The sequence below is a fragment of the Equus przewalskii genome, chromosome 6, assembly GCF_037783145.1.
Source record: "Equus przewalskii isolate Varuska chromosome 6, EquPr2, whole genome shotgun sequence".
NCBI classification, from domain to species: Eukaryota; Metazoa; Chordata; class Mammalia; order Perissodactyla; family Equidae; genus Equus; species Equus przewalskii.
In genome coordinates, this window is record NC_091836.1 from 74419373 (window position 1) to 74446256 (window position 26884).

Genomic DNA, 26884 nt, shown 5'->3' on the forward strand with positions numbered 1-26884 from the left:
CTCTGGGAGGTAAAGACACTTGCCCTGATGTTTAAAAATTAAAGAGGTAGAAAATGAAGAAAAAAGGCTTCTTGGGCAAGTGGAATAGCATATACTAAAAAAGACTCAAGAAATTTCCCCAGATTTGTGGACAAAAGACAAGTGAAAGATGTGCAGGATGTGGGGAGAGATAAGTCTAGAAGGATAAGAAAGGCAAATGCTTAATGTTTTAGCTTGGAGTTTGGAACATAGAATTCAAAATATGAACTTTGACTACACAAAATGGCAAGGGGAAAATGGATGACAGGTGATGGAATCTTTTAAGATGCAAGAACAAGTTGATAGCAATAAATATTTTTATCAGTCTGAAAAAGATTATTTCATAGGAAAGTTATCCATTTACGTGAGTGAAGCAAATACCTGCTATTACAGGACTGGTGCACCATCACACCTGGGATAGAGCCCTTTGTTTTCCAAGCAGAATGTCAGCTTCCAACATCAGTGACAACAGCCTCCCAGCCACTCTCTTCCTGACAGGGATCCCAGGGCTGGAGTGGGCCCACACCTGGATTGCCATCCCCTTTTGTGCCATGTATCTGGTAGCACTGGCTGGGAATGCCTCCCTCATCCTGGTCATCTTGACAGATGGTGCTCTTCATGCACCCATGTACCTCTTCCTTTGCCTTCTTTCACTCACCGACCTGGCTCTCAGCTCCACCACTGTGCCCAAAATGCTGGCCATTTTGTGGCTGCAGGCTGGTGAGATTTCCTTTGGGGGATGCCTGGCCCAGATGTTTTGTGTCCATTCTATCTATGCTCTGGAGTCTTCAGTTCTTCTTGCCATGGCCTTTGATAGATATGTGGCTATCTGCAACCCAATGAGATACACGATGATTCTCAATCATAGCATCATAGGCAGAATTGGCCTTGTGGGGATATTCCGTAGTGTGGCCATTGTCTCCCCCTTCATCTTCTTGCTGAGGCGACTGCCCTACTGTCAGCACCGTGTCATGGCACACACATACTGTGAGCATATGGGCATTGCTCGACTGGCCTGTGCCAATATCACTGTCAATATTGTCTATGGGTGGACTGTGGCCCTGCTGGCCATGGGTCTGGATTCAATTCTCATAGCTATCTCCTATGGTTTTATCCTTCGTGCTGTCTTTCATCTTCCATCCCACGATGCCCAGCACAAGGCTTTGAGTACTTGTGGCTCCCACCTCGGGGTCATCCTGGTCTTCTACATTCCTGCCTTCTTCTCCTTCCTCACCCACCGCTTTGGCCAACACCGAGTCCCCAAGCCTGTGCACATCTTTCTGGCTAATCTCTATGTGCTGGTGCCTCCTGTGCTCAACCCCATCATCTATGGAGCTAGGACCAAAGAGATTCGGAGTCGACTTCTAAGACTACTTCACCTAGAGAAAGTCTCATTATGAGCTCTGAGCAGCAGCTGGAGATGAGAAAGAGAGATAAACGGGCAGGATAATTGTCTAGGTCAATTTATAGAGATGAAAGCCTATGACATGAGAGGGACGGAATGAGAAGAGAGGAAGGACTGGAACAAAGAGGAATGGTCAGATAAATTGGATATGTTAAGAATAATGTTAAATATGCTCCTTGAGCAATTCTGAATTGCCCAGTACAGAGCAACATTCTTTCCTTCATCTCAGAAGGGGCTATAACTTGCCAAAAAGCAAGGCAATCCTGTTTTGGGATATACGCTACATCTCATGGTGAATGGTAGAATATCCCCATATTCAACTGGGATGTTAAGTTAAAAATATACAAATCAAAAACAGAACATCTGGAGTGAATTTGAATCCAAACTCCACAACTCTGGGCAGTGGTTAAGAGCACAAGAAGTAAAATCAGATTGCCTGGGTTTGATAGCTGCCTCTTCCACATACTAGTTTTGTGTTTTGAGTATGTTGCTAAATCCTTCTATGCCTATGTCAGTGAACTGTAAAATGGGGTTAATAGTAATATCTAACTCAAGGTTTTGATGAGATTTAAGTAAATTATTGAGTGTATGTAAAAAATCATAGAACAGTACCTGAAATGTAATGTGATCAATAATTGTGTAAGATGTAAAATTGTGTAACTTCTCCAAATATTATTATTTCAGTTTTACAACTTATCTAAGACTTATTTTGCATTATCTCACCTCACATAATTATTATAATTATATAACTACTTTGTGAAAGCATGACAGTGCTTGGGGGATAATCAGGACTCAATAAAACCACATTTCCTCCCATGGCTCTCCACTCCCCCACTTTTGAGTTTCATTTCCTTTTAGCCATAAATTGATCCCTCATTAAGGATTTAGAGAAGTCTGTTCAGAGTCCAAGGGCCTTTCTCTCAACAGTCCCTTGTCCAGTGTTGACTTCGCTTACTAAGTGCATTCTTTAGTTTACCCTATTCAGGATTTGTTGAGTTTCTTGGATGTATAAATTAATGTTTTCCTCAATTTTGGAGAGTTTTGGCCTTGATTTCTTCAACTATTCTTTCTTCCTCCCTCCTCTCCTTCTGAGATTTCCATATATGTGTATGGATATTCTCGATTATGTCTCACAGTTTTCTGAGGATCTATTCCTTTTCCTTCATTCTTTTTTGTTTTTCAGTTACTCAGACTGGATAATCTCAATTGTCCAATTTTCAAGTTTGCTATTTCTGTCTTTTGTCTTGTCAAATATTCTGCTGAGCATTTTCAGCGAATTTTTCATTTCAGTTATTATACTTTGAACTCCAGAATTTATAAAAAGAATTTCTATCTCTTTACTGATATTCGCAGTCTCATAGTTTCCTTTAGTTCTTTGAGCGTATTTAAAATAGGTAGCTTAAAGTTTGGATTTAGTAAGTCCAGTGTTGGGGCTTCTTCAGAGACAGTTTCTATTGGTATTTTTCCTCCCTGTGTATTGGCCATACTTTTTTGTTACTTTTTATGTCCTGAATGTTTTGTTAAAAACTAGACATTATAGATAACATAACGTGGCAACTCTGGAAATCAGATTCTTCTTTCTCCCCAGGGTTTACTTGTATTTTTATTTGTTCTTGTCATTGTTGTTGTTATTTTAGTGATTTTCTGAATTAATTTTGTAACATCAATTCTTCTTCATTTGTAGTCACTGAAGTCTCCGCTTACATAGCTTAGTAGTGTGTTAATAACTGGAAAGAGATTTCCTCACCTGCCTGGAAAGCACAGTCTTTCTGGCTTTGATCAGAGCTCCATAGGAATGTTGGGGCACTTCAACACTCAGACACTCAGTTCACAACTCTACTTTAGCTTTCACTTCCTGCCTGTGCAGAGCCTCCAGGTGAGCCTGGAGTGAGAGCTTAGGGCTTTCTCAGATCTTTTCTGGGCATACCTACAGCCCTAAGCCTGTTCAGACTCCTGGGGATGCACCAGGATCTCTCTATGTCCCCAGGGATATGGCAAAACTGTTCAAAGCCCTTATAAATATCTCATTCTTCAACTATTCCTAAGTTTTAGCTTTTAGGTTTGTTTATTGTTGGTTTGCCCCAACTGTTATCCACTATCTCAGGTGGCTGCAAAGTTAACTGATGGTCTGCAGTTGCTTTTTATAATCATCCACAGGGAATAGACTGCACTGGGAGAGCTCTGGATCAGATCAAACATAGACAGCTTTGCAAGTGATGTCTTCAAGGGAACCACTGGACAGGTCAAAGAATGAAAATTTTCTGAAAAAGAGATTTTGAAGGAGTTCCAGCCCCAGTCTGCTCCCTCTGGATGCCATGGGGCTACTGGTTTTCACGGTGAAAGGAGGTTGTTATTTTCTAAGGTTACTGCGGGGCTGGAGAGTGGGGGATGGGATTAGGGTAAATTAAAATGACACAAAGCCATTGATCTCATAAAAATTCAGCCATTTTCTTGAATAAAAGCTCCCTGGATTGAAGCAAGCCTTTGTTTCATACCCAGAGCATTTGGTCAGTGTTCGGATGTTCTGAATATAAATATATTGTAAAATAGGCAGAGCAGTGGGAGTGGTTTTGCCTCTTTCATCCCTGATCTAAAGTTCAATAAGGCAAAGTTCTTAAAGGGGAGTTTCATGAGAGAAAGATAAAGAAACATTTAAATACTAAAGACTGCTGTTTTCGTCTCTTTAACTTAAGGGCACTTCCCAGTTGTAATTGAATACGCTGTTAACTGGAAAGAAAAGTACCTCCAAATAGCTGAAGCTTTCATTTAGTATTTGTAAATATAATTGAAATGTGTTTAATGACTACCATATTTTTCCAAGTTCACTCGATGACTCGATAACAACATCATATTGTGCTGTGTGTGTGTGTTTGGATTTAAAAAATGATGTGCATTAGAAAAAGTATGCATAATTCAATTAAAAATTATTGTTATCAAATTATGAAATATTTTTAAAATTACATTCAATCCTGATATTATTTAATCTTATAAAATGTTTCCTGTTTTATAGAGCTGTATAATTTTGTCTTACATTAAATAATAAAATTTTATTGTGAGGTCTAACAAAATGAATAGATTTATTTCTGATTTTTATTCATGTATTATATTTACTCAAACCCAAAATGCCGTGCAAGTTATAATATATGCATGTATACATATGAATCAAAGGATTACTGTGTTAATTGTTAAACTGTTGCCTCTCGGCTTCAGAACCACCCTTCTGTGCTCTGCTTGGTGATGTCTTGGCTGGGACTACATTTTTCCTCTGCCACCTGGCTGCCTGTTAAGCTCCGCCAATAGGAGGCATTGGAGGCCAACTGGAAAGCTGGAGGAGGACGAGATTTCCTTTTCCTATTCACATTCTGTTCCTCTCAGTGCCATCCAAGCACCTGTTTTTTCCCTTGGCAATACAGATGATTCTAACAGAAACAAGAAACAGTTCCAAGTGGCACTTTTTATTTGTCCCTGACTTTGGACCCACCTCATCATGTCCAATTGATGTACCAGCACCACCTTACTGGAATCCCTCCTCAGAGGTTTGGCCCCAGCTCTGTGGGTGTCCTCCTTTGAGTTTCAGATAACCAGAACCTCCTCTTTTAGGACCATTGCTTATTTCAGCAGTTAGTCTCAATTATGGTGTGAATCTTACATTGCAGAAACAAAATTCCCTCTACTCCCAACTGAGTTATCTATGTAAACAATGCTTCTGAGAACTTAATTTTATAAAAATAAAATTAAGAATAATGAATGTGAACTCTATCTCGTTTAATCAATATTGACTTGTGAATGCATTAAGTAATTTGAAAGAAAATAAAAGCTTCATCAATCTGATTAAGGAACACGTTTACCCCCCAAAAAATTAGGCTTATGTTCATAATTTATAAAATTTAAAGATTTTCATATTGCTTTTATCAATGTCATTATAATAATTGTAATAATAAAAGATTTAACATTAGGAGCTTATTGTTAGAGTAAATAAAATAATTCTATTTTGCATAAATATCATTATTACAAGTATGAAAGACTATCATAATGAGATATTCAAGGAAAAAGTAAATTTGTGGGAAAATGGACTGACTTCATGGAGACAAAGCAATAATATTAAACTTCTGACAGTTAAGAAAGCTTGTTCTTATATATTTTAAATGGATTATGGTGAGTTGGAAATTTCTAGGGCATAAAAATTCCATAGAATACATTTTAAATTGTTATACAGCAGTTTTATTTGTGTGTTAATACTCATAATATATTGGACATTATATCCTTTTCTGCTATTTAAACTTTTAATGATAATTTTTAGATGTCAATTTAAAGTTTTTGAAGGGGAATAGGGTGTTTTAAAAACTATTTTAGGAAATGCCCACATAAAAATTTTGAAGACCACTTTTTCCAATTAATTTCAGAGAAGAGAAGTGTTTTACAAGGGAAGAGAGTACAGCACTCTGCAGTCATGGAGGAGAAATTATTTCTAGAAGAGTCTTTGATGAAAGGAATCATTAGTGCAAGGACTTGATGGATGGCTGATGTCAAGGGATGTGAGGCATCTAGAGTACTGATGTCACTCCCAACTCATACAAACTGTGCAGTTGAACAGTGTGCATGCTCAGAGGGCTTGTGCTTTTCTTAACACTCTGCTGTAATCATCATGAAATCATTCATAATTTTATTTGTGAACTTGCATTTTGAAGTGAATTCTCATGGTACAACGATGTATGCACAGGTCCACCACCATTACTTGCTGCCTCATTCACATAAATCTTTCACCACATCCATGAACACAGAATTCTGGTGGACTCACAGTGAGTGAGAGTTCAAGGAGACACACACAAATAAGGAGAAGGTACACAAGGAAAGAGGAGAGAAAGTAAGGGATAAGAAGGGAGAATGAAATATACCACACTAGCTGTTTAATTTCCACTTTCCTTGAGAAGCCACACAGGAAACTTTCCTGCCTTATTTCTTCTCCATTTTGTCAACCCCTCTTTCTATTTCTCCCTCTCAAAATGTGCACCACAGATCAAAGCCCCAGAGAATTGTTTTTCACACCTGAGCATCACAGAGAGAGTCAATAAGTAATCTCGCTTACCAAGCCATTTGACCAGAGGAGGCTGGAACACAGAGCTGAGCTGAAGACATTCAGTGAGCCCAGAAAACAGAGGAAAGAACAGGCATTTCAACCCAGAGTACACATTCACTCCCCTCTGCTCTCTCATACCTCACCCACTTGAACCTTCACAGAAATACAGCTTTCACCTCCATAAACGACACATTACATTCAGATATACACACCTCCTGCACAAGCTGTCGCTTCACCACACTCTCTTCACACAGCCTCACACTCACGTACACCCTTTCATAGAGCTGCAACCTTAGCATGCTTCACCTGCAAATGCATGTCTACCACCCAGGTAAGTTCTTGAAATCAGATTTCCCAATGACTGTGTTCAATGAAAGAACACAGAGTTAAATTATTGAGGTCTAGGTCAGAGAAGGGGACCTCAAAAGACAAGAACCTAGGACAATTTTGGGAGGATGACCCTACTGTGAACCAGAGTGGCACTGCTGCTCAATATCCCTATCTCATTGTTTCTCAGGAGAAGAAAAAAGAACACTCTGCTGTGTTTCTGGTCCTCACATCCACAAATGGTCACAGAGTAGTAGCTTATAATAACCATTTGAAATCTTCCTCAGGGAGCAAGGATAGGCTGGAAAAAGAAGAGAAAGGAAGATGGTAGTGATTCCAGCTCTCTGCCCTCCATTAGGCAAGTTTCTCTCCCTTAGTGTCAAAGGCCTGTGTCAAGGCTGAACCCAAGGCCAGTTGGTGCCAGCAGTGAAAGTCTCCATGCAAATAAGAGGGGCTCTCTAATTCCCTTTACCTCCTTGGACTTCATATAATGAATAAATTTATTGCAACATTATGAATTGATATTAGAGAAAATATATCACTTGAAAGAGATAAGAATTCAGATATTGGCCATATTCATGGATATTTGAGTGAAGTTAAAACCTGAAACTGAATCAAGACACATAAAAACTAATTTCAGTTCTGCAATTAATGTGCTTTGTGACCTGGATTATGTAAGTTCACTTCTCTGGACCTTGTCTTCCCATTGGTTAAGAGTATAAATGATCATGATACTCTATTTTCTCCAGAAATCTGTGCGGAAATAAAGAGCTTAAAAAAAAAAAAATAAGAAGGGGATTATTTTGAGTTACCAAATTTTTAATGTCACGCATATTATTTTTTGCTCAACCATAAAATCTTGTGAAGTCTTGTGAAGTCTTTAGTAGGCCAAGTGATGCCATTCCCAATACAGAGATGAAAAAACTAAGGCATGAAAACATTATGGGACTTTTCCAATGCCATGTAACGATCAGGTAGAAAAGGAGAGAATGACTACAGAGTCATTGCTCTTTCCAAATTAAGACTGCTTGAAGAGTGAGAGATTTGTTCAAAGTCCCACATCAATCTTGTTATAGAATCAGGGTAGAATTTAAGTTTCTTGGAATCCTACAAAGGTTTTCTTTAAGCACACAATATGTTACCAAGAGAGACAGTATATGTAAATACTAGCTAGGCTTCTATAGTGAAAACAGAACCCTTTCCAGGATATCTTCATTATTAGCAAACCCAGGACACTCTCCTTTCTCCCTCAATCTGTCTCCATCATCCTTTACCATTCTGATCTGTCCATTTCTTCCAGACACTACGGTGGTAGGCACGCAGGACTTTGAGCTGACTTTACCATAGTAGGGAATGCTATCTCTCAATCTAGCATGTCTGATGTATCCCTTGCTTTCTTTTACTATACCTTCATGAAGCTCAAATAACTGTAGATATTCAATCATGAGATATCTAAGCATATTGCGGGTGCCTACACTCTTTCTAGGCATTTCAGATGAGTTATATAAAGAAGCTCTTTGGTGTATATCTGGGAAGATACATTACAAACACAGAATATAAAAAGAAACATTCTTATATCATTAAGTCAAAAAATCAGTGGCATGTTACCAAGATTTATCAGAATTTATTCGTTAGCAAACATTGATCAAAATATGTAGGCACAAGGACTGGCCCTGTGACATAGTGGTTAAGTTTGACGCACTGTGCTTCAGTGGCCCAGGTTCAGTTCCCAGGTGTGGACCTACAGTACTCATCAACTCATCAGCAGCTATGCTGTGGCAGCAACAGATGTTAGCTCAGGGAGAATCTTCCTCAAACAAAAAGAGGAAGATTGACAACAGATGCCAGCTCGGGGTGAATCTTCCTCACCAAAAAAAAAAAAAAAAAAAGATCTACGCACAGACACTCATTACCAGTGTAAAGGTTATAATTGCATAAAGAGATAGTATCAGCCCAATGGGATTTTGCAAAGTAGTGGAAGAATAAAAAATAAATAAAAATAAAAGATCACTGAGGACCAGATTACAAAGGGAAGGTTTCTGGGAAGCAGGGACACTTTCACTGAAGCTTAAAATATAGAGAAGGGGAAAATAAAGAAAGAAGACCTCCTAGGCATGTGAAACAGCATGAATGAAATGAGGCAGGCAATATTCCTATATGTCAGTGGACTGAAAGTTAATAAATAATGTTCAAGATGTGGTGGGACACGTGTCTTGAAGGGCCAGATTTGACAGATACTTAATACTTATATAAGCATTAATACTTAATTATTATAATATACTTATAAGCTTAATACTTAATACTTAACTTGGTGCTTGGAATGTAGGACTCAAATCATGACTGATAAATATAGGAATTAGCAGAAGGGGAAAAAAAGCAGATTATGTGCTAGAGTCTTTTAAGATTCTTGAAGAAGTTAATAACAACAAATATTTTTCTCAGTCTAAAAAAGATTACTTGACAACAAGGTCATCATTTTACGTGAGTGAACAGAATACCTGATGGTACAGGACTGGTGCACCATCACACCTTGGATACAATCTTTTGTTTTCCAAGCAGAATGTCAGCTTCCAACATCAGTGACAACAACCTCCCAGCCACTCTCTTCCTGACAGGGATCCCAGGGCTGGAGTGGGCCCACACCTGGATTGCAATCCCCTTTTGTGCCATGTACCTGGTAGCACTGGCTGGGAATGTCACTCTCATCTTTATCATTATGACAGACAGGGTGCTTCATGCCCCGATGTACATCTTCCTTTGCCTTTTCTCACTCACCGACCTGGCTCTCAGCTCCACCACTGTGCCCAAAACGCTGGCCATTTTGTGGCTGCAGGCTGGTGAGATTTCCTTTGGTGGATGCCTGGCCCAGATGTTTTGCATCCATTCTATCTATGCCCTGGAGTCTTCGATTCTTCTTGCCATGGCTTTTGATCGATATGTGGCTATCTGCCATCCGCTGAGTTACACAACAATTCTCAATCATAGCATCATAGGCAGAATTGGCCTTGTGGGGATATTCCGTAGTGTGGCCGTTGTCTCCCCCTTCATCTTCTTGCTGAGGCGACTGCCCTACTGTCAGCACCGTGTCATGGCACACACATACTGTGAGCATATGGGCATTGCTCGACTGGCCTGTGCCAATATCACTGTCAATATTGTCTATGGGCTGACTGTGGCCCTGCTGGCTGTGGGTCTGGATTCGATTCTCATAGCTATCTCCTATGGTTTTATCCTTCGTGCTGTCTTTCATCTTCCATCCCACGATGCCCAGCACAAGGCTTTGAGTACTTGTGGCTCCCACCTCGGGGTCATCCTGGTCTTCTACATTCCTGCCTTCTTCTCCTTCCTCACCCACCGCTTTGGCCAACACCGAGTCCCCAAGCCTGTGCACATCTTTCTGGCTAATCTCTATGTGCTGGTGCCTCCTGTGCTCAACCCCATCATCTATGGAGCTAGGACCAAAGAGATTCGGAGTCGACTTCTAAGACTACTTCACCTAGAGAAAGTCTCATTATGAGCTCTGAGCAGAGGTTGGGGATGAGAAAAACAAATAGGTATGGTAACAGTCTTTATGCATTTACATGATATGAAGACCTATGATAGGAGAGGAAGGTGTTTACATTGGGCAGAAGCACTAGAAGGAAAAGGAAAGGCCAGCTGTACTGGAAATATCAACAATTACTTTGAAATACCTTATTTCTGAGGCTCCTTGAGCGACTGAATAGTTGAGAAAGTTAATATTTTTAATTTTATCTCAGAAGTATCTGATTTACTAAAGAACAAGTCATTTCCTATTCTTGAAAGGAGTCTGGGTTTCATGGTGGGGATATTTCATGAGTCCAAGTAGGAAAGAGAAAAAAATTTAAAGTAAATTGAATCTGAGTTCCAATACTTTGGGTGGTATTTAAAAGCACAAATTCTAAAGTCAGAATACCTCGGTTTGAATCCTGGTTCCTCTACTTACTAACTTTTGTGGCCTTGAGCATGGTGCTAAATGTTTCTATGCCTCAGTTTGGCCAATTGTTAAATGGATGATAATGATAATATCTAACTCTTAATGTTGTGGTGAGGAATAAATAAATTAATGAATGTAGAAAACATAAGATGGTGCCTAACGTGTAAAGTGCTGATTAAATAAATATAAGATGAAAACGTTATATAGTCTCTCTAAATATTGTCAACCAAGTTATAACTTATTTAAGACTAATTTATATTATATTACTTCACAGAGTTATTGTGATAAGTATATTAAATAACAACTCTAAAATATTTAGACAGTACTTGGGATATGAATAGTGCTCATTAAAACTGTATTTTCTCCACTTCTCTGGCCCTCCATTTTGAGGTCCCTTTTCTTTTAGACATAAAATTATCCCTTACGAAGGATCAGGGGGGTCTGATCACAATCTAAGTGCCTTTGTAAATTGCCCTTCATCGCCTTAGTAACCTCAGTTCTAAAATACACACAATTATAGGAAAAAGTATCACAGAGTCCATGGAGTAAACAAGAGGAGAAGTGCCAGTTCTGACCATGGAACACTCCATGTCTAGCTACAGAGGTAAGTTCACACGCAGGGAGCCATCGTGGGCTGGGGTCAGTCATGTCTGTAGCCTCAGAAGGACTCATGGAAGAAAGACCCAAGGGGTAAAGCAGAGACTGGAAGAAAAGGAAGGACAGGACCAGTGTCTACGAAGGAGCCAGCAAAGAGGATTGCTGAAAGAGCTTGAGGAAGCAGAGTAAGATTAAATCCCTGGGGGTCCTCAAAAGCCAAACCAAGATCTGAAGAAATGTGTGGCTCTTGCAGGTTTTGTGAATCAATTTCTATTGAAACAGTGATGGATCAATCTCAATCAGTTTTTTAACAGCTTTATTGAGGTGTAATTGATATACAAAACACCATACATGTTTAGTGTATACAATTTGATGAGTTTCGACACACGCATTCTCCTGTGCTACTATCACCACAATCAAGGTATTAAATATATCCATCACCTCCAAAAATTTCCGTGTCTCCTTTTGTGTGTGTATGTATGTTAAGAATCTTCAATCAGTTTTAACTCAAGACTGTGGTAAAGTGAGGTTAGTGATTAATAGGAGAAAGCAGGATTCCTCAACATGGTACTTCCCTGATCACCACAACCCAGGATTTAGCATCATGCATTACTAAGTGCACACGTAAAAGGAATTCAACTTTTGAGGATAGACAGATGTCATCAATCATTGGACATACATGAATGATTTAACCTGCTCTGTGAACACAGCCCTACTGGAGCTTTAAGCAACTTTTCTGCTGGACCACATTGAGAAGTGCATCCCATTTTTGCATATGAATCAGTGCAATTCTCAAATTGCAGAGAAGAGTTTACACTTAGAATTACCTTGGAATCCTGCCTTATTGGTATACTTATTTCTTTTTGCCCTGGGTCTAGCTCTTTCAATTTGTGCTGACGGAGACCCTTTGAGTTGGATTTTAAGTGATTCAGCCCTGGTGAGGCCCTGAGGAGTAACCCTGCCAAGTTCTCCCTGATGTCATAGCTCATCTCCAGGACCAGAGTTCAACCCACCCATCACTCCTAAGTTTGTCTGTCTATCTCTCTTACAAAACACGCACACACACACACTCACCTTCTAGCATATGCAGGATTAAAAAAGAAAAATGAATCCTTCCTTCTGAGCGCTGAGCAAACTGCCTACTACCTCTCTCTGCCTCCCATGTTATTGTAATATGCTAATGACACTTCTCAGCATCAGGGACACATTCAATTTGTGCTAATCATAAGTTAATTTATAGATAATTTCTTTATTGTGATTTGAATTATTCTCTGAGCTTTTTCTTTCTAAATGAGATTCTAAACTCCTCAAGTGTTGGAAACCTAATTGGTCCCTTCCTCTGCGCCAGAGCAGGACAGGACACACTTGCTGCATACTCCTTTCATGGGAACTGATTGATTCTGGCTGTAGAGCAGCACAAAGCTAAGAGCACAAACTCTGGAATCAAAGAGCTTGGGTTCCTCTGTCTCAGTCAATCACAGACTGTGTGGCCTTGGGAAAATGACAGACTTTCTCGGTACCTACTTTCTCACCTGTAAAATTCAATATTATCTGTTTTAGTCTGTAATAGGATCAATGTAGCTGCTGCGTAGAGAACAAAGCAGAAGGAGCAGGGGCAAGGATGACAGCAGAGGCACTATTTAGAACACTATTGCAATTACAGCGATTTGACAGAATGGTAACCATGGAGATAGTAAAAGATGGTCAGATTCTCAGAATATTTTCAAGGTAGCACCAACAGGACTGCAATCAAGAAAGAGAGAAAAGTCGAGGATAACACGAAAGGTTTTGGTAAAAAAAAAAAACTGGAACAAGACAAGGGAGACTGGGGGAAGATCATGAGTTTATTTTTGAACACTTTGAGTTTATGATATCGTAAAGATATTCAATAGGAAAGGTCTCAACGGTTGGGCCATGTAGCAGTATGGAATTCAAGGGAGGAGTCTGGACTGGAAATATGAATTTGGAACTCAACAGAATAGATGTGGTCTTTCAAACAATGACACTAGATGAAAACACCAAGGACCTGAGAGAAAATAGACAGACAAGGACCTCAAGGTTCAGAGATCAGGAAGGTAAGGAGGAACCAGCAGAGGAAACTGAGAGGGAAAAATATTTGAGATAAGAGTTAATCCAAAAATGTCCTGGAAGATAACAAATAGTGTCTCAAGGAAGAGGGAGTGATAAACTGTATCAAATACAGGAATCAGTCAACTATCACTGACAGACAAGTAAGATGATGACTGAGGAAAGACCATAGGATTCAGCAATGCAGACATCTTGGATTATCCTGACAAGATCATTTTCAAACTTTGGAGTAATATGGACAAAAGCCTAATTGTAGCAAGTCTAAGAGAATAAGAAAAAAGAAGTTGGTGTGGATGAGTGTGGACAACTTTTTTGAGTAATTGCTTTTGCTATAAAGGTGAGCAGTAAACGAGAAACTTTTATTACTTATACTCTCAGGTAAAGTTTTTCATTTCCTACTTTGTGATCTGACTATATTAGGAGTAAGCCTGGAACATAGTAGGAGTTAATTTTTGCATAAGTTAGTGAATGGATGAATAGATATCACCAACATGGAACCATAAATGCATGCTTCTTGTGAGAATCCCAACCTGCAAGAAAGTGTAGGAACAAAAGTGAAGACGCTTTGTCTTTTAAAGCAGTAAATGTAAAGGGACCTGGTAGTGTAATGATTTTAGAAGCAGAAAAACATATACAAAGAAACTGAAAGTGGGAGTGGGTGTTAGTTCAACCCTTTTGCAACTGTGTCCTGCTCCTGAAATGCATCTTTGTGGGTTCTATGCTCATTCCTCTAGGATTCTAATTTCATTTGATCAAAAAATCCAAAGCAGATTCACAGTGTTAACCTGCTATGACCTTCACAATATTCCTGGAAGAAAGTGAAGTTCCGTAACCCAGAAAGTTAGTATGAGACACAGGGCCAGGATTCAGGACTGTGAACACCCACAGCAATACTTAAAATGTACCTGCCTGTGGATTAGATTTACAGGATCATAGAGCTATAAGGGACTTAACGTACCGGTAAGGAAATATAGGTTCATAAGTGGCAAAGTGATGTGTCCAATATTAGATATATTCAAGTCCTATAGTTTGCATTCCAGTGCTCCCCAGTTCCACCCACAAATATATCAACCAACCACCATTGCTTTTACACTATCCTCATCTTCTGTCTCAAACTGGTGTATCCAACCAAATTTTTCCTTTTGTTGTATATTTCAATGGGTTGCAGATAGCTACCTATTGATCAAAGGCCATGGTAAAAAGAATTGTGGACTCCAGAGCACGGATAGAATGGACACAAACCATCAGGGCCAGGCATCCACCAAAGGAAATCTCTCCAGCACAGAGCCACAAAATGGCCAGTGGAGCTGAGAGCCAGGTTGGTGAATGAAAGAAGACAAAGGGTATATGAATAACATTGCTCATCAACATGACCTGGATGAGGATGGCATTCCCAGCTGTCTCACCAGGTACGTGGCACAAAGAGGATGGTAATCCAGATGTAGGTAACCTCCAACCCCAGGATTATATCAAGATGACAGTTTAAGGGAGACTCTCATCAGTGATGTCGGAGGCTGTCAGGATCCCCTTTAGATATCAGCAGGCACTGAGCAAAGAAGGACATGTATGTCAAAAGGAGGTCCCACACTCTGAGCGGATGTTTAAGCCTTTCCATCACCTTGTGAATGGATGTCTGTGTACTGACTATATGTCTGTGATTGAAATTAAGTAAGGGTTTGTAATATACATCCACCACTGACAGACTTCCAATAAATAATTGCTGTTGAGTAGAGATAATTTATCTCTGCACTTCTAACTCTTATAATGCCTGACTGAAAATTTATGAACAGGGCTATCAAAGTTTATTTTCTACAGTATTATAATCGCGGGGCAGTGTAATATCCTCCACGTGATCTGTTGTAACTCTAGTTTATAAGTCTATTATATGTCTCAGTGGCCATATTTTTCATTGTGTATTGTTCTGTGACTTGATGCATGTGTATGCAAACATTGTGGGATTCAGCCCACCCATTCTACCCAGGATGCTTCCTCTTTCCCTAAACCTTTAAGCCCCCTCCAACACTGGTATTACAGAAAGGAATTATTTTAGCAGAGATCCCTCCAGTATTCTTTTCTAATTTTGGCTTTTCCAGAAACATCTCACCTGCCTAAAGAGATAATCTTGGCTGCAGGGACCACGCAGTTGCTAACACCTTGGCACAGGATCTAGCTGTGGCCTATACTCTGGATTGACGCCCTGTGAGTACAGCACAGAGCAGTTCTTCCCCACAGTTTCCCACTGCTGAACAAAGTCCAAGATTACAATACTATAGAAAGATGGAGGATTCTGCAGCCTTGGCAGCAAGCTCCACTTCTTAAAATTCTGTTTTGGCTCTTTTATCACTATGAAGCTAGAATGCAATAGTTCCTAGAGGAGGAGGGTGATTTGTAAAATCTAGTAGGTTGCTATCAGACTAGAGGTAGCAACATCCAGCCCCCAGGAAGGCTATTAACATTATTGCTTAGATCTCCCTCCTCACTCAGGAGTCTGGCTTGCTTGATGGAAGAGGGGAAGCATACTTCTAGGATCCCAGGATACTGCCCTGCCCATCGCCATCACGTCACCCCGGCAACTCTAACTCTTCCCTGAGACCAAACATGCATCGCTGATCTCAGAAATTCAGACCAACATCCTGCTGCTACAGGGAAATGAAGAGAAAACTGTGCACCAAACTCATTGCTGGGAAGTGAGGTCCTCGAAGTGTTTTATCCACAGTCCCTGACCTCCACAACCTTCAGGTCTCTAAGTTCTTGTTGCATCACAACACAATTAAGTCACAGTAACTAGATCAGAGATGTCCATCCTCCCTGGCCCCCAGGAAGCAGGAGATTCAGCTGTTTCTCATCTCAGGCTCAATTGATGCCTGGGGCTTGCTCTGAATTTTTAGTCCCTCGTTTCCTCCAAAGTTATTCTGCCGATATGCTCCCTCTTCTCTGTTTCATCAGCTTTTATCCTGCCACATGGTTACATATAGCCACTGGTCCTCTGGAGCATGCTTCATCTGCCTACACTATGTGTCACCTCAATGATAGGTCAGAGTTTTAGAGAAGAGAATAGATATATTGGGAAGGTATTGATGACTTGCACTAAAACATAAGGACCACAGAATTCAGAGTAGGAATAGGGGCAAGGGGAAAGATGCTGAGCTATATTTGGAAATGCAGATCCAAAGGTTCTTCTGGGACACCCAAAGGGAAGGCTAGCAGGCTGTGGAAAGTACAAACAGACTCAAGGATTTAGGAACCATGAGCAGAGAAGAGCCACAGCCAAGGAAATGGCTAAACTCTTTAAAGGATATATAAAGAATTGGTGTAATATAATCTCAGGAAGCACCATTCTCTAAGAAAATGAAAAAGAAAATAGATTAAATGAAGCATCTTAAAGAAAGAAGGGTCAGTATATCAAACACTGTAGAAAAATTTGGGAAGATGAGGAATGAGAAACAGTTGGAGAAAGCTTCTATACCATACTGGGGGCGAGTCTTTGACTGCAAAGGATGGTGAAACATGGTCACTGAAAGAAGAGATACTTGCAAGAATTTCAGAGACAGAAGGAAAGATATAGTTCAGTAGCCAGTAAGATAGTACAGTCAAGTATTTTGCAGCAAAAAGGGAAGAAGCCTGAATAGTAAGAGAAGATGGAGCTTCAGAAGTAGTAGGAGTTGACCTCCTGAGAACACAATCCTGATAAAAGCAGTTCTCAAAATAAGACTAGCTGAGAGGGAAGTCAAACATCTTTCCTCAATATCAAGAGACTGGATCTAAAGGCAGAAATAAAGTCAAAGAGTGAGTGGCTTCCAGAGCCCATAGTCATGGCTTCCCAGGACAGCAAAGGCCAGGATTCCTTTAGAGTCACTCTGGAGTTCATCTAGAGGTAATTTATGGTGATGATGGTAATGTTGGCAGGGAACTGGGGTGCTAATTGAGCAGGAGTAAAGATGCTGAAAAAACTAAGGATTTTCTCACCTGTTGTTCAAATTTGGAAAATACTCTGAGATTAGGGGTATGAGAAGAGGTGACGCCCAGACCCAAGACCATATAATATGATCAATCCCTCCCCCAAACAACATTTTCTTTGCCCACCTACCCACAAATTGACGTCACACACGAGATCCAAGCAATCTTTTTAATGTAGAACAAGCGTGGGAGGTGAGGGAGAGGCTGTGCAAGTATGCACATGATCTGATTAGGAGGAATTCCCAAAATAAGCTACTTCCCCTCCCCTTCCCTTCCCTTTCCTTTTCCTCCCCCTCCATGGGGTGGTGCATAGTGGGCATCACCTGGAGGGACCTAGGCCTCTGGTTCCCCCAGCAGCCTCTCAATGGCAGCGTGGATGTCTCCGCCTGTGGCTATGAGGGCCTGCAAATTGGCATCATGATTAGCAAAACCCATGGCCTTCAGATGCTCCAGTTCTTGCTGGTAGTGGCCTTCAGTGATGGGGGATGAGGGTGAGAGTTGACTAGACTGGGAGCAGGCATTGGCCAGTGCATGGAGGAGCTGAAGAACGACCAAGGTGGGTTGCACTGGGTCTGCTTTATGACTCTGTCCTCCACCCCTAGTTTCAGGGGCTCCTCTAGCCCTATGTGGTCTACCTGGGCCCCATAAACAAGGTACCAGCCCAGGCACCTCCCTGGACAATATCTGCAGGCCTTTTTCTATCTGTATCAATGCCTGCAGTGCTCTTGGGTTGGTGAGGATGGGAAGTACTGGCATATGATGTTGCAGGGGGCTGCCAGTTGCCAGCAGGTGTATCAGAGCTGGATTCTGCTGCAGAAAATGCAAGGCTCTACACAAGGGTGAAGGTCGCAGCTGACTGGTTAGAGCAGCTTTCCCTAAGGGCTGCTGGCTATCCTGGGAGGGAAGATCCTGGCCTGAGCACAAGTCCGACATACCAGGCCTGCATCCTGAATTGGCCTGATTTGAGGCCATTGCGCTACCCTGGGAAACTACTCTTGCACTGACCTCCTGTGTCAATGGCCTGGCTATTGCAGAGGCTGTGGTGATGGCGGTGGTGTCATTACTGCTGTGAGCATTGGCATCCCCTTTGCAAGGCTCTGAACCTAGGTTGTGGCATTTGGAGGCAACCAGTGGAGCTAGAGTGTAGAGCATGGGCTGCTGGATATCAGAGCAGACCTGATGCATGTCATTGTCACCACCTGGAGCTGCCTTCACGGCCTCCAGTCCCCGTTTGTCTGCCTGCAGGAGCACCTGTTGCTGGGCTGGGTTCTGCAAGTTTTCGAGAGCCTTAAGAGCTGGCTTGGATTTCTGTACTGGCCTTGAGGCTTCAGGAACATGGCTGGTATTGGGTGGTTTCTCACTTGCCAGGCCTTGAACCACAGGGTCTTCCAAGAACTGTGCTGCAGACTCAGGTGCAGCCATCAGGAATTGAGCCAGCTGGCCAAGGAAGTCAGGTAGATCAGGTGAGCTCCGGACGAGCCGGACAAGCCTGGCTAGCATCCAGGCACTCTCTGAGGTGGAGGGTTCAGAACGATGGGTGCAGTGGCCTGTGGGGCCTGGCAGAGTTCCAGGACTGGGCAGAGTTCTTTTCAGCTGGCTCCTCACCACCAAGTGGACTGTAGTGCCATCAAAGATGCCGCGCTGGCTTAGTGTGTCTTGATCCTGGAGGATTTTTCCGGTGAAGATGAGCACCAATCTGTCAGCACCACAGTGAAGGCGTTTAGAGATCTGTTTCTTAAAGTGAAGGATGCTGCTATTTTTTGCCAGCATAAATTCCTGGCAGTCTTGTGGGGTCTTGACAGACACTCTGATGATGTGTGATGATGGCTCCCGACCAGACACCAACTGACTGTCTCCTCCTTCTTCCCTAGCCTGTGCCATATTTCCTCGAGAAAAGAATACAAGGCCACCTGAGGACCTGTCGAAGCCTAGATGTGAGCACACCTGGGCGCAGGGACCAATAGGTGTCCAGTGATGTCCTCTCCCCACGTCCTGCAGAGGCCACCTCCCAGGGGAGCCCTGCAGGGACCTGGGTCCCATAGGGGTGTCAGTTGCCCTTCTTCAGGGCCAGCCTTAGGGGATATGATGTCAGTGATGAGGTCACAGTTGAGAGGTAGACCTGAATGGGGGAAGGGCAGGGGTCTCTACTACCTGTCTGAGGTTGGCTCTCTTTATGATTTGATTTAAATAGCAATGGAAAAAAAATTAAATGTTCTTGTCTAGAAACATGTTTTGCACCAGCCTATTTTACTGTTGAAAATCACCCAACTTGAGTTTGAGAAATAAATATAGCTCAGCAGAAAAGGCACTGGTCAAAGACCTAGCTTAGGAAGTACTGACTCTAGTCATCTATTTTTCACTAAATTGCCGTATACCAACCATGCCCAGTCAAAGCCTCAAGTTCCTATTTCTACATGAACAGAATGAAGGTATGTATAATTAGTGCATGCAGCCTCGCTGGGATCTTGTAGGCAGCTTGCATCTCTGAGGCTCACCAAGCTGAATAACCCGTCTACACAATTCTTTAAAATACAGCATCTTGTTCCCCAAGATCTTGTAAAGAAAGTTGTTTCAGAGAGACAAACTAGGATCTCAACTTTCGGAGAATCAGAGCTAAGACAAGACATGAGAATGTAACAGTTCGACTCTAGATCTTGAGGACAATAATTAGATTTAAGATATATTTGAAGAGAAGAATTGTCACTTGGGAGGGGACATTTTTCAGCTATAAAAGCAGAAAATAATGCCTCTCAAAGGCATTATTTTGACCACTCTGGGAAGGTGGGGCCCTAGGGTAAAGTCTATCTAACCCCCGCAGTAATTATATTTTTTTACTGTGAAGATGGATACAGCAGGCTGTCTTAGGCCTTTGCCGCTATAAAGTTAACTTTTTTTTTCTGACGCTAGAATTTTCAAGGACTGCAAAGTTGAGATTTGGCTGCCTAGAATGCCGCCTCCAGTAGATTCTACTACATCAGGGCAACAAGAACCTCTAGAGCCCTTTAGAACTACATTGTTTGTGATATATCGATCTAGGTTCCTAAACTTTGATTAGTTTGCATCATCTTCCTTGTCCAACCAGTATCTAGAACTTGATCAGTTGTAATTTTTTAGTTTAAAATACTTTCTCAGTCCCCCAAAATTTCACAGGGTGAGTCTCACGGCTGCCTGGCAACCAGCAAACTACTGGGCCTCTCCTGGTTGTGCCTAGACCTCAGAACAACTTCTACCATATGAATATTACTAGCAAAACCAATTCTTTTTCGAGATTCCCTTTGGGTTGTCCTCAGCAGAAAGATATGCAAATTAATATTTCTGGCTTTTCCTTAGCTAATACATGAATGTGTAGCACAGGTTGAAGAACATTCCAGGCAACAACTGTCTAGAACCACTTCTGCATATCTCAGGATTCCAAGGATTTTTTTCCCCTTCATTTCCTCCCCTACAGCCTCTATCGTCAGTGCCTGAATGTCTCCTTCCTGACTACCAACTGATGGCCCTTCCTTGTCCGTTTATACACTTGTGTCACAAGGCAGGAGCCCTGTCCACGCTGCCCACTGTGTTCTTCAGCATAAGAACTTTGTCCTTCCCGAGGAGCCAATATCACTTGAACGTCTTACATTGTACATATATTCCTGATATTATTATAAAATAAAGTAACACAATCAATTTGCTATTTATTTAATCAATTCAAAATTTACTATTTAGGAAAAAAAGACAGCTTGGACTCTCTAGGGTCAAATAGTCCTGGTTTAAATCTCACTGCCACCACTTCATAACATTCAATGTCATTTACCCTTTTTAAGCCTGATTTTCATCATTGATAAAATGGTAGTTTTTCACAGATTTGTTTTGAAGATTTGGGGGATAATGCGTATAGAGTGCAACCCATAGTACCTGGCATTCAGCAGGAGATGATGGAGACAACTCTAAAGAGGCTGGTGGAGGAAGTATAGTATCCAGAATATCTTCTGTCAGACCAAGGGCTCCAACCAGACTCAATAAAACACTGACTTTATGCATTTTATTTAAAGCTTATTATACTCAAGATTTAATTCCCAGAAAACATTTCATATTCTCATACTCTACGGAGAGATCAGTTAAGGTTTTTCCATCTTAATAACACTTTCATTAGATGCATCAAACTGTATTAAAAGCTCAATATTGTATGCAGTCAGTGTTTCTTGTCAGCGTTTCACTTTGGAAACATCCAGTGAGAATTATATTTTTTTAGCTTGGAACTGTCACCTGGGAGAAGATTGTTCTCAGGTGGCTATGCTAACTGATGCATGCACTGCTGTAAGGACTCTTAGTGAATGGGGAACGCCTGATTCTGCCCTGCTGGTGAGCTGTGTTTTCCCTCCTGTGTCTTCTGAGTAGATTTGAGCCAAGTGTGGCTTATGACAATAAGTTTGCTTAATCAAACCCAAGAAGACTCCCTGTTGGGAGTAGACAAGAGTACAACCTTATCACCTTTAGAATAAAATCCGAACTCCTTCTCTAGCTACAAAACCTCCCATGGTTGTGCTCCTGCCTGTCTCCATGACTTGCTAATGATGATTTTCCTCTTTCCTATAAAACTTGGCCACACTGGCCTCCCTTCTGCATCTGGAACAGGTCAAGTGCCTTCCCACACATAAGGCCATTATATTAGCTGTTCTCTATGCCTTTTAATGCTTATCCAGCTCATCTTTACAAGGCTCGTCCTTCCTCGCATTCAGATCATCTCTTCACAAAGGTCTTCCCAACCATCCACTATCTTACCAGTCTATTTTAATTATCTGCACAGAAGTTATCATTATGTCACATTTCTTCTTTAGTTATTCATTTTATTTTTCTATCTCCCTTCACTAGAATACAAGTTCCATGAGAACATTGACTTTATTCTGTGTGCTACTGTGACCGTGTTGCTGGCAGGTACTAAATAAAACATGAGTAGGAAGGAAGAAAAGAAAAGTGGGAGGGGGCAGAGAAGGAGATTGAATTAAAAACATGGACAATGATTTATTGTCATGGGAGTTTATGATGTTTTGCTCACCTAAATGTCCAAAAGTGGGATGAATGTGGAGCAAGCATGTATTAGAATCCTTTGCTATCATGATAAGTAGAATAATGCAGAACAGTGAATGGACTCTTGACTCTCTTTCTATAAACCTATTTCTCCAATAGTCTTTCCCATCTCAGCTAATTTTACAACCAAGACAGTTAATGTCAGAACAGAATCTCAAACTTGCCATTGCCTCCAGTCCCCTTTCCCTTCTAATAAGATCGTCATTCATCCAGTGGTTCGGGCCAAAGCACAGGAATCACCCTTAATTCCTCTCTTTTCACATCTAATTTATCAGCAAGTATAATGGGCTTTTTCTTCAAACTATATCCTGAATCTGCTCACCTCAATACTTTCCATACTGCAATAACCTCCTAGCTATTTCCCCACCTTCTTTCTTGGCCCCTTAAAGTCACTACTTCACACAGTAGTGTTTTGTGCTGGTCACAGCCTATTGATAAGCAACGTTGGGACCAGACCAGCCCTTCTAGTTCCTATTATGAATGCAAGACACTCTCAGCAATAACCATCAGGAAATTTTGAGGAGACAAAGTTTGTTACTCACAAGTCCTGGAAGTTACACAGTGCACCTGGGGCCACACAGCAAGGTTGTGAGTAGAGAGAGAGCATGTACGCTGGGGGTTCTGCTTTTATTGGGGTAGAAGTTGGGGGCCTAGGGTTTCATGGGTTCATTCTTTATTGGTGGATTTAAAACATAAGAGTGAGAGTTTAAACTACAGGAAGAGAAAAAACAAGCAGTCCAGATGGTCAGTTATGGAAATCAACTATCATCTCTAAAACAAAAGAAATATGGGGAGAGGGGCTGGTTCTTTATTTAGGCCATGGCTGGCAATGTTTTTTTTTTTGAGATTGCCCTCTTTGAAGTGGATGACTGGGCAATCAAAACTTAAGTCAGGCACTTGTATTACAAACAGAGAAAACCAGCTGACGGGGTTTACACTGCAAGTAGCCGATGTGACGTTTTAAAAATATGCATCTATTGACCTCACGTCTTTATCCCAAACCACCAAAGGTTTTCCTATTATACTTAATTAAATCTAAATGCCTTACCAAGATTAAAACACCCTAATAATGTGGCCCATTTCTGCCTCTCTGAGCCCATCTCCTAAGCACCCTGCTCCAGTCACAGCAGACTTCTTGTATTCGTAGGATACACCCAGCTCCTGCCTGCTTTTTCATTGATGTCCCTTTCGTCCAGGAATTCTTGCTCCTGACTTTCATTTGACTAACTCTATTTGTTCATCACACCTCTCTGCTTTATGTTCTCATTGGTGACCTTCTTCTGGATTACCACCCAAAAGGAGTCTACCTGTCAATCTCTGTCTCCTTACCCTACTTACTTTCTTTTTAGCCTCTCCCTTTGCTTGAAATTATATATTTGAGTACTTGGTGTCTGTCCCCTCTCTGTTGGCTCTTTGAAGGTAGGGCTTTTTGGTCTAGAGCACTTCCTTTCTCCAGCACCTAGGACAAGACCTGGTATAGAGAGGGTGTTCAATTAATATTAGCTGAATAAATGAATCCTCAATTCTTCCCTTTCCTTAAACTTGCACACCCAATATTATCAGAAAGTTTTATAAATTCTATCTCTAAAAGATATTTTCAGTTGTCTGCTTCTTGCCATACGTTCTGTAGAGAACCCTAGTCTAAGGGCACCACCATCTCTTGCTTCAATGCCTGCAGAGGTCTTCTGCTTGGACTCAGCTTCCACCCATGTCACCATCTCATTCATAATATAAGAATGAAATCCACACTCTGTGCATGAAAGTCCTCCATGATCTTGTGCTCCCTTGTCTTTCCTACCTCACCTTGAAGCACTTTCCCTTTCATTCTCTGTACTCTGGACACACTGATCTTTCCTTTTTCTTCAAGTGTATCGAGGTCTAACCAAACTCAGGAAACTTTTTTATACTTCCTCCTCCCCCTGAAACTTTCTTCCCCCAGCTCTTTGAATGGCTGGCTTTCTCTTACCCTTGAAGTCTCTTCACAAATGCTCCCGCCACAGAGATACACACTGACTACTCTTCTAATAATATATCTCTACTCCCCTTATATACACTAGCAAAATGCCTTTTTTATTTCCTGCATGACATTTATTTTAATTGTAATTCAATACTTATTTATGTAATAGAAAGTGATATAGAATAAAGATTAAACACATGGCCTCTAGAAACACTAGTTCAAACCCCTGCTCCAGTGCCCCCATTTACTAGCTGTGCAACCTTGAACTAGACACTTAACATTCCTTTGGTTTACTTAAGTCATCATCTGTAAAATAGATTTAATAATAATATCTACCCTACATAGTTTTTGTAAGAATTAAATGAGTTAATATGTATAAAGCTTATAGAACAGTGTGATGGGGATGAGAGCAGACCACCCCAAGAGGTATCAACCTGGTACGCAGATTATTTTGAGCTGAAAAACATCAAGGCTCAGAAGACTCAGCGAAAACATTTGATCTTCTCCCAAACTGCCTAAAAGAATTTAAAATAGAAGGGCCTGTCTCAGGAAAGAACTATCACCATAGATAACTCTAGTGTAATACAAACTAGGTGTGGTAGACAGGGAGGAACCTAGCAAGGCCCATTTAATCAAAGTCCTTTCCAGGGTTCCATTGTCTATAGATGGCCCAGTAAACATTTGTTTACCAAATATTAACTCTTTTCATCCTCCTGTAGATTGCTTTCTCCCCCATGAAGTCTCAGACCTCTATCTCCTTCTGCTTAGTCCAAAAGACATGTATATATCTTTTTGCTTGACTAGCTCTGGAATTCTTCACGCTTATGTGAATTGCCCATATGAATGTGTTAACCTTTATTTGATTTTCTCCTGTTAACCTCCCTTATGTCATTTTAATTATTCAACCAGCCATAAGAACCAGAAGGTAAAAGGGCCGGGAGGGAATTCTCCCCTTCCCCACAAGTGCCTAGTTCTTAGTGAGTGCTCAGTGTTAGCTATTATGTCCATTTCCTATTTGTTCACTTGAGATCTGTTGTCTCCACTGTATCTTAACCTCCTCTGAGCAGGAACCATATCTATCTCACTCATGTTTGCATTCTTAGCACCAAGCACAGTTGCCAGCATATAAGTGTTCAGGAAGTATTTGTTGAACTACTGAGCTGCAAAAGGCTACTAAACAACTTGAAAAGAAAGCTTCGTGATATATTATAAGGTTAAAAAGACAAGCTTTACAATACTTTGTATGATATAATCACAGTTTTGTAAACTATGTGGAAGGACAACCTCTATGGGATTAACAGTGCTATCTGGGGAGTGGAATTATTGCTTGTTTTTATATTCTTATTTTACTTACATATATTATCTACTATGTAGTGCTTTTAAATGGAGAAGACAAATCAAATTATGCTTTTAGGAAAGAAGAGGTTTAACAATTAGAAGAGTGGAAGTTTTATGACTCTTTATCAAAGATGCATATGCTTGCTGTACGAGAATCAATGGAAAGTCTATCTGAAATAAGAACTCATAACATAACTGGTGACAGCACAGTTTCATCACAGCAATATCCATCATGAAAATATAATGGAAAAAATTTAACTCAAATTAACCAAAATAATATAAAGTTTAAACAACCAAATGTATAGGACTTATGCAAAGAAACTGCAGCTCTTTATAGAGAAGCAAATGAAACTTGAACAGAAACATTCCCTATTCTAAAAGAAAATATTTCTTGTAAATTTCTCAATTCTCCTGTACTTTGTTAATGTAATGGAAAGCCAGTCAAGATCTCATATGGCCCTTTCTGAAATTTGACATCTATTATAAAGTGTGTTTAGAAAAATAGATGGACAAAATTAGACAATAGTATTTTGAAAAAGAACAATGAGCAAAGCATTGAACTTTTTGTCATTAAACATTTCAAAGTGAATGGGCCAGACTGATGGCCTAGTGGTTAAGTTCAGCACGTTCCACTTCGGTGGCTGGGTTTGGTTCCTGGATGTGGACCTACACCATTCTGTTAGTGACCATGCTGTGCTGGCAGCCCACATACTGAAAAATAGAGGACGACTGGAATGGATGTTAGCTCAGGGTGAATGTTCCTCAGCAAAAACAAAAACAAAAACAAAACAAAACAAAAACCTCAAAGTTAAAATAATTGAAGAAGTATGGTACTAGTGGATTAATTAGAAAAAAAACAAGCATTGGGGCTGGCCCCGTGGCCGAGTGGTTAGGTTCGCGCGCTCCGCTGCAGGCGGCCCAGTGTTTCGTTGTTTCGAATCCTGGGCGCAGACATGGCACTGCTCATCAGACCACGCTGAGGCAGCGTCCCACATGCCACAACTAGAGGAACCCACAACGAAGAATATGCAACTATGTACCGGGGGGCTTTGGGGAGAAAAAGGAAAAAATAAAATCTTTAAAAAAAAAAAAAAA

At 40.9% G+C, this 26884-nt stretch overlaps 3 protein-coding genes and 1 long non-coding RNA gene across 4 annotated transcripts; 3 read left to right on the plus strand and 1 right to left on the minus strand.

The window, feature by feature from the left end:
- LOC103553499 (olfactory receptor 52D1) lies at positions 1 to 1418 on the plus strand. Its single transcript, XM_008524099.2, has one exon. It carries the CDS (start codon positions 462 to 464, stop codon positions 1416 to 1418), a length of 957 nt encoding a protein of 318 aa, XP_008522321.2. The 5' UTR covers positions 1 to 461.
- A 7969-nt stretch (positions 1419 to 9387) lies between these two features.
- Positions 9388 to 10344, plus strand: LOC103553509 (olfactory receptor 52D1-like). Its single transcript, XM_070624198.1, has one exon. It carries the CDS (start codon positions 9388 to 9390, stop codon positions 10342 to 10344), a length of 957 nt encoding a protein of 318 aa, XP_070480299.1.
- A 2699-nt stretch (positions 10345 to 13043) lies between these two features.
- On the plus strand, positions 13044 to 17421 carry LOC139083968 (uncharacterized). The gene is made up of 4 exons (XR_011541169.1): positions 13044 to 13804; positions 14636 to 14876; positions 15561 to 15666; positions 15952 to 17421. It is a non-coding gene; the product is annotated as an uncharacterized lncRNA (long non-coding RNA).
- A 163-nt stretch (positions 17422 to 17584) lies between these two features.
- Positions 17585 to 19514, minus strand: LOC103553518 (ubiquilin-1-like). Its single transcript, XM_008524114.2, has one exon. The coding sequence runs from the start codon at positions 19462 to 19464 to the stop codon at positions 17758 to 17760; it is 1707 nt and encodes a 568-aa protein (XP_008522336.1). The 5' UTR covers positions 19465 to 19514; the 3' UTR covers positions 17585 to 17757.
- Between the last annotated feature and the right edge of the window lie 7370 nt (positions 19515 to 26884).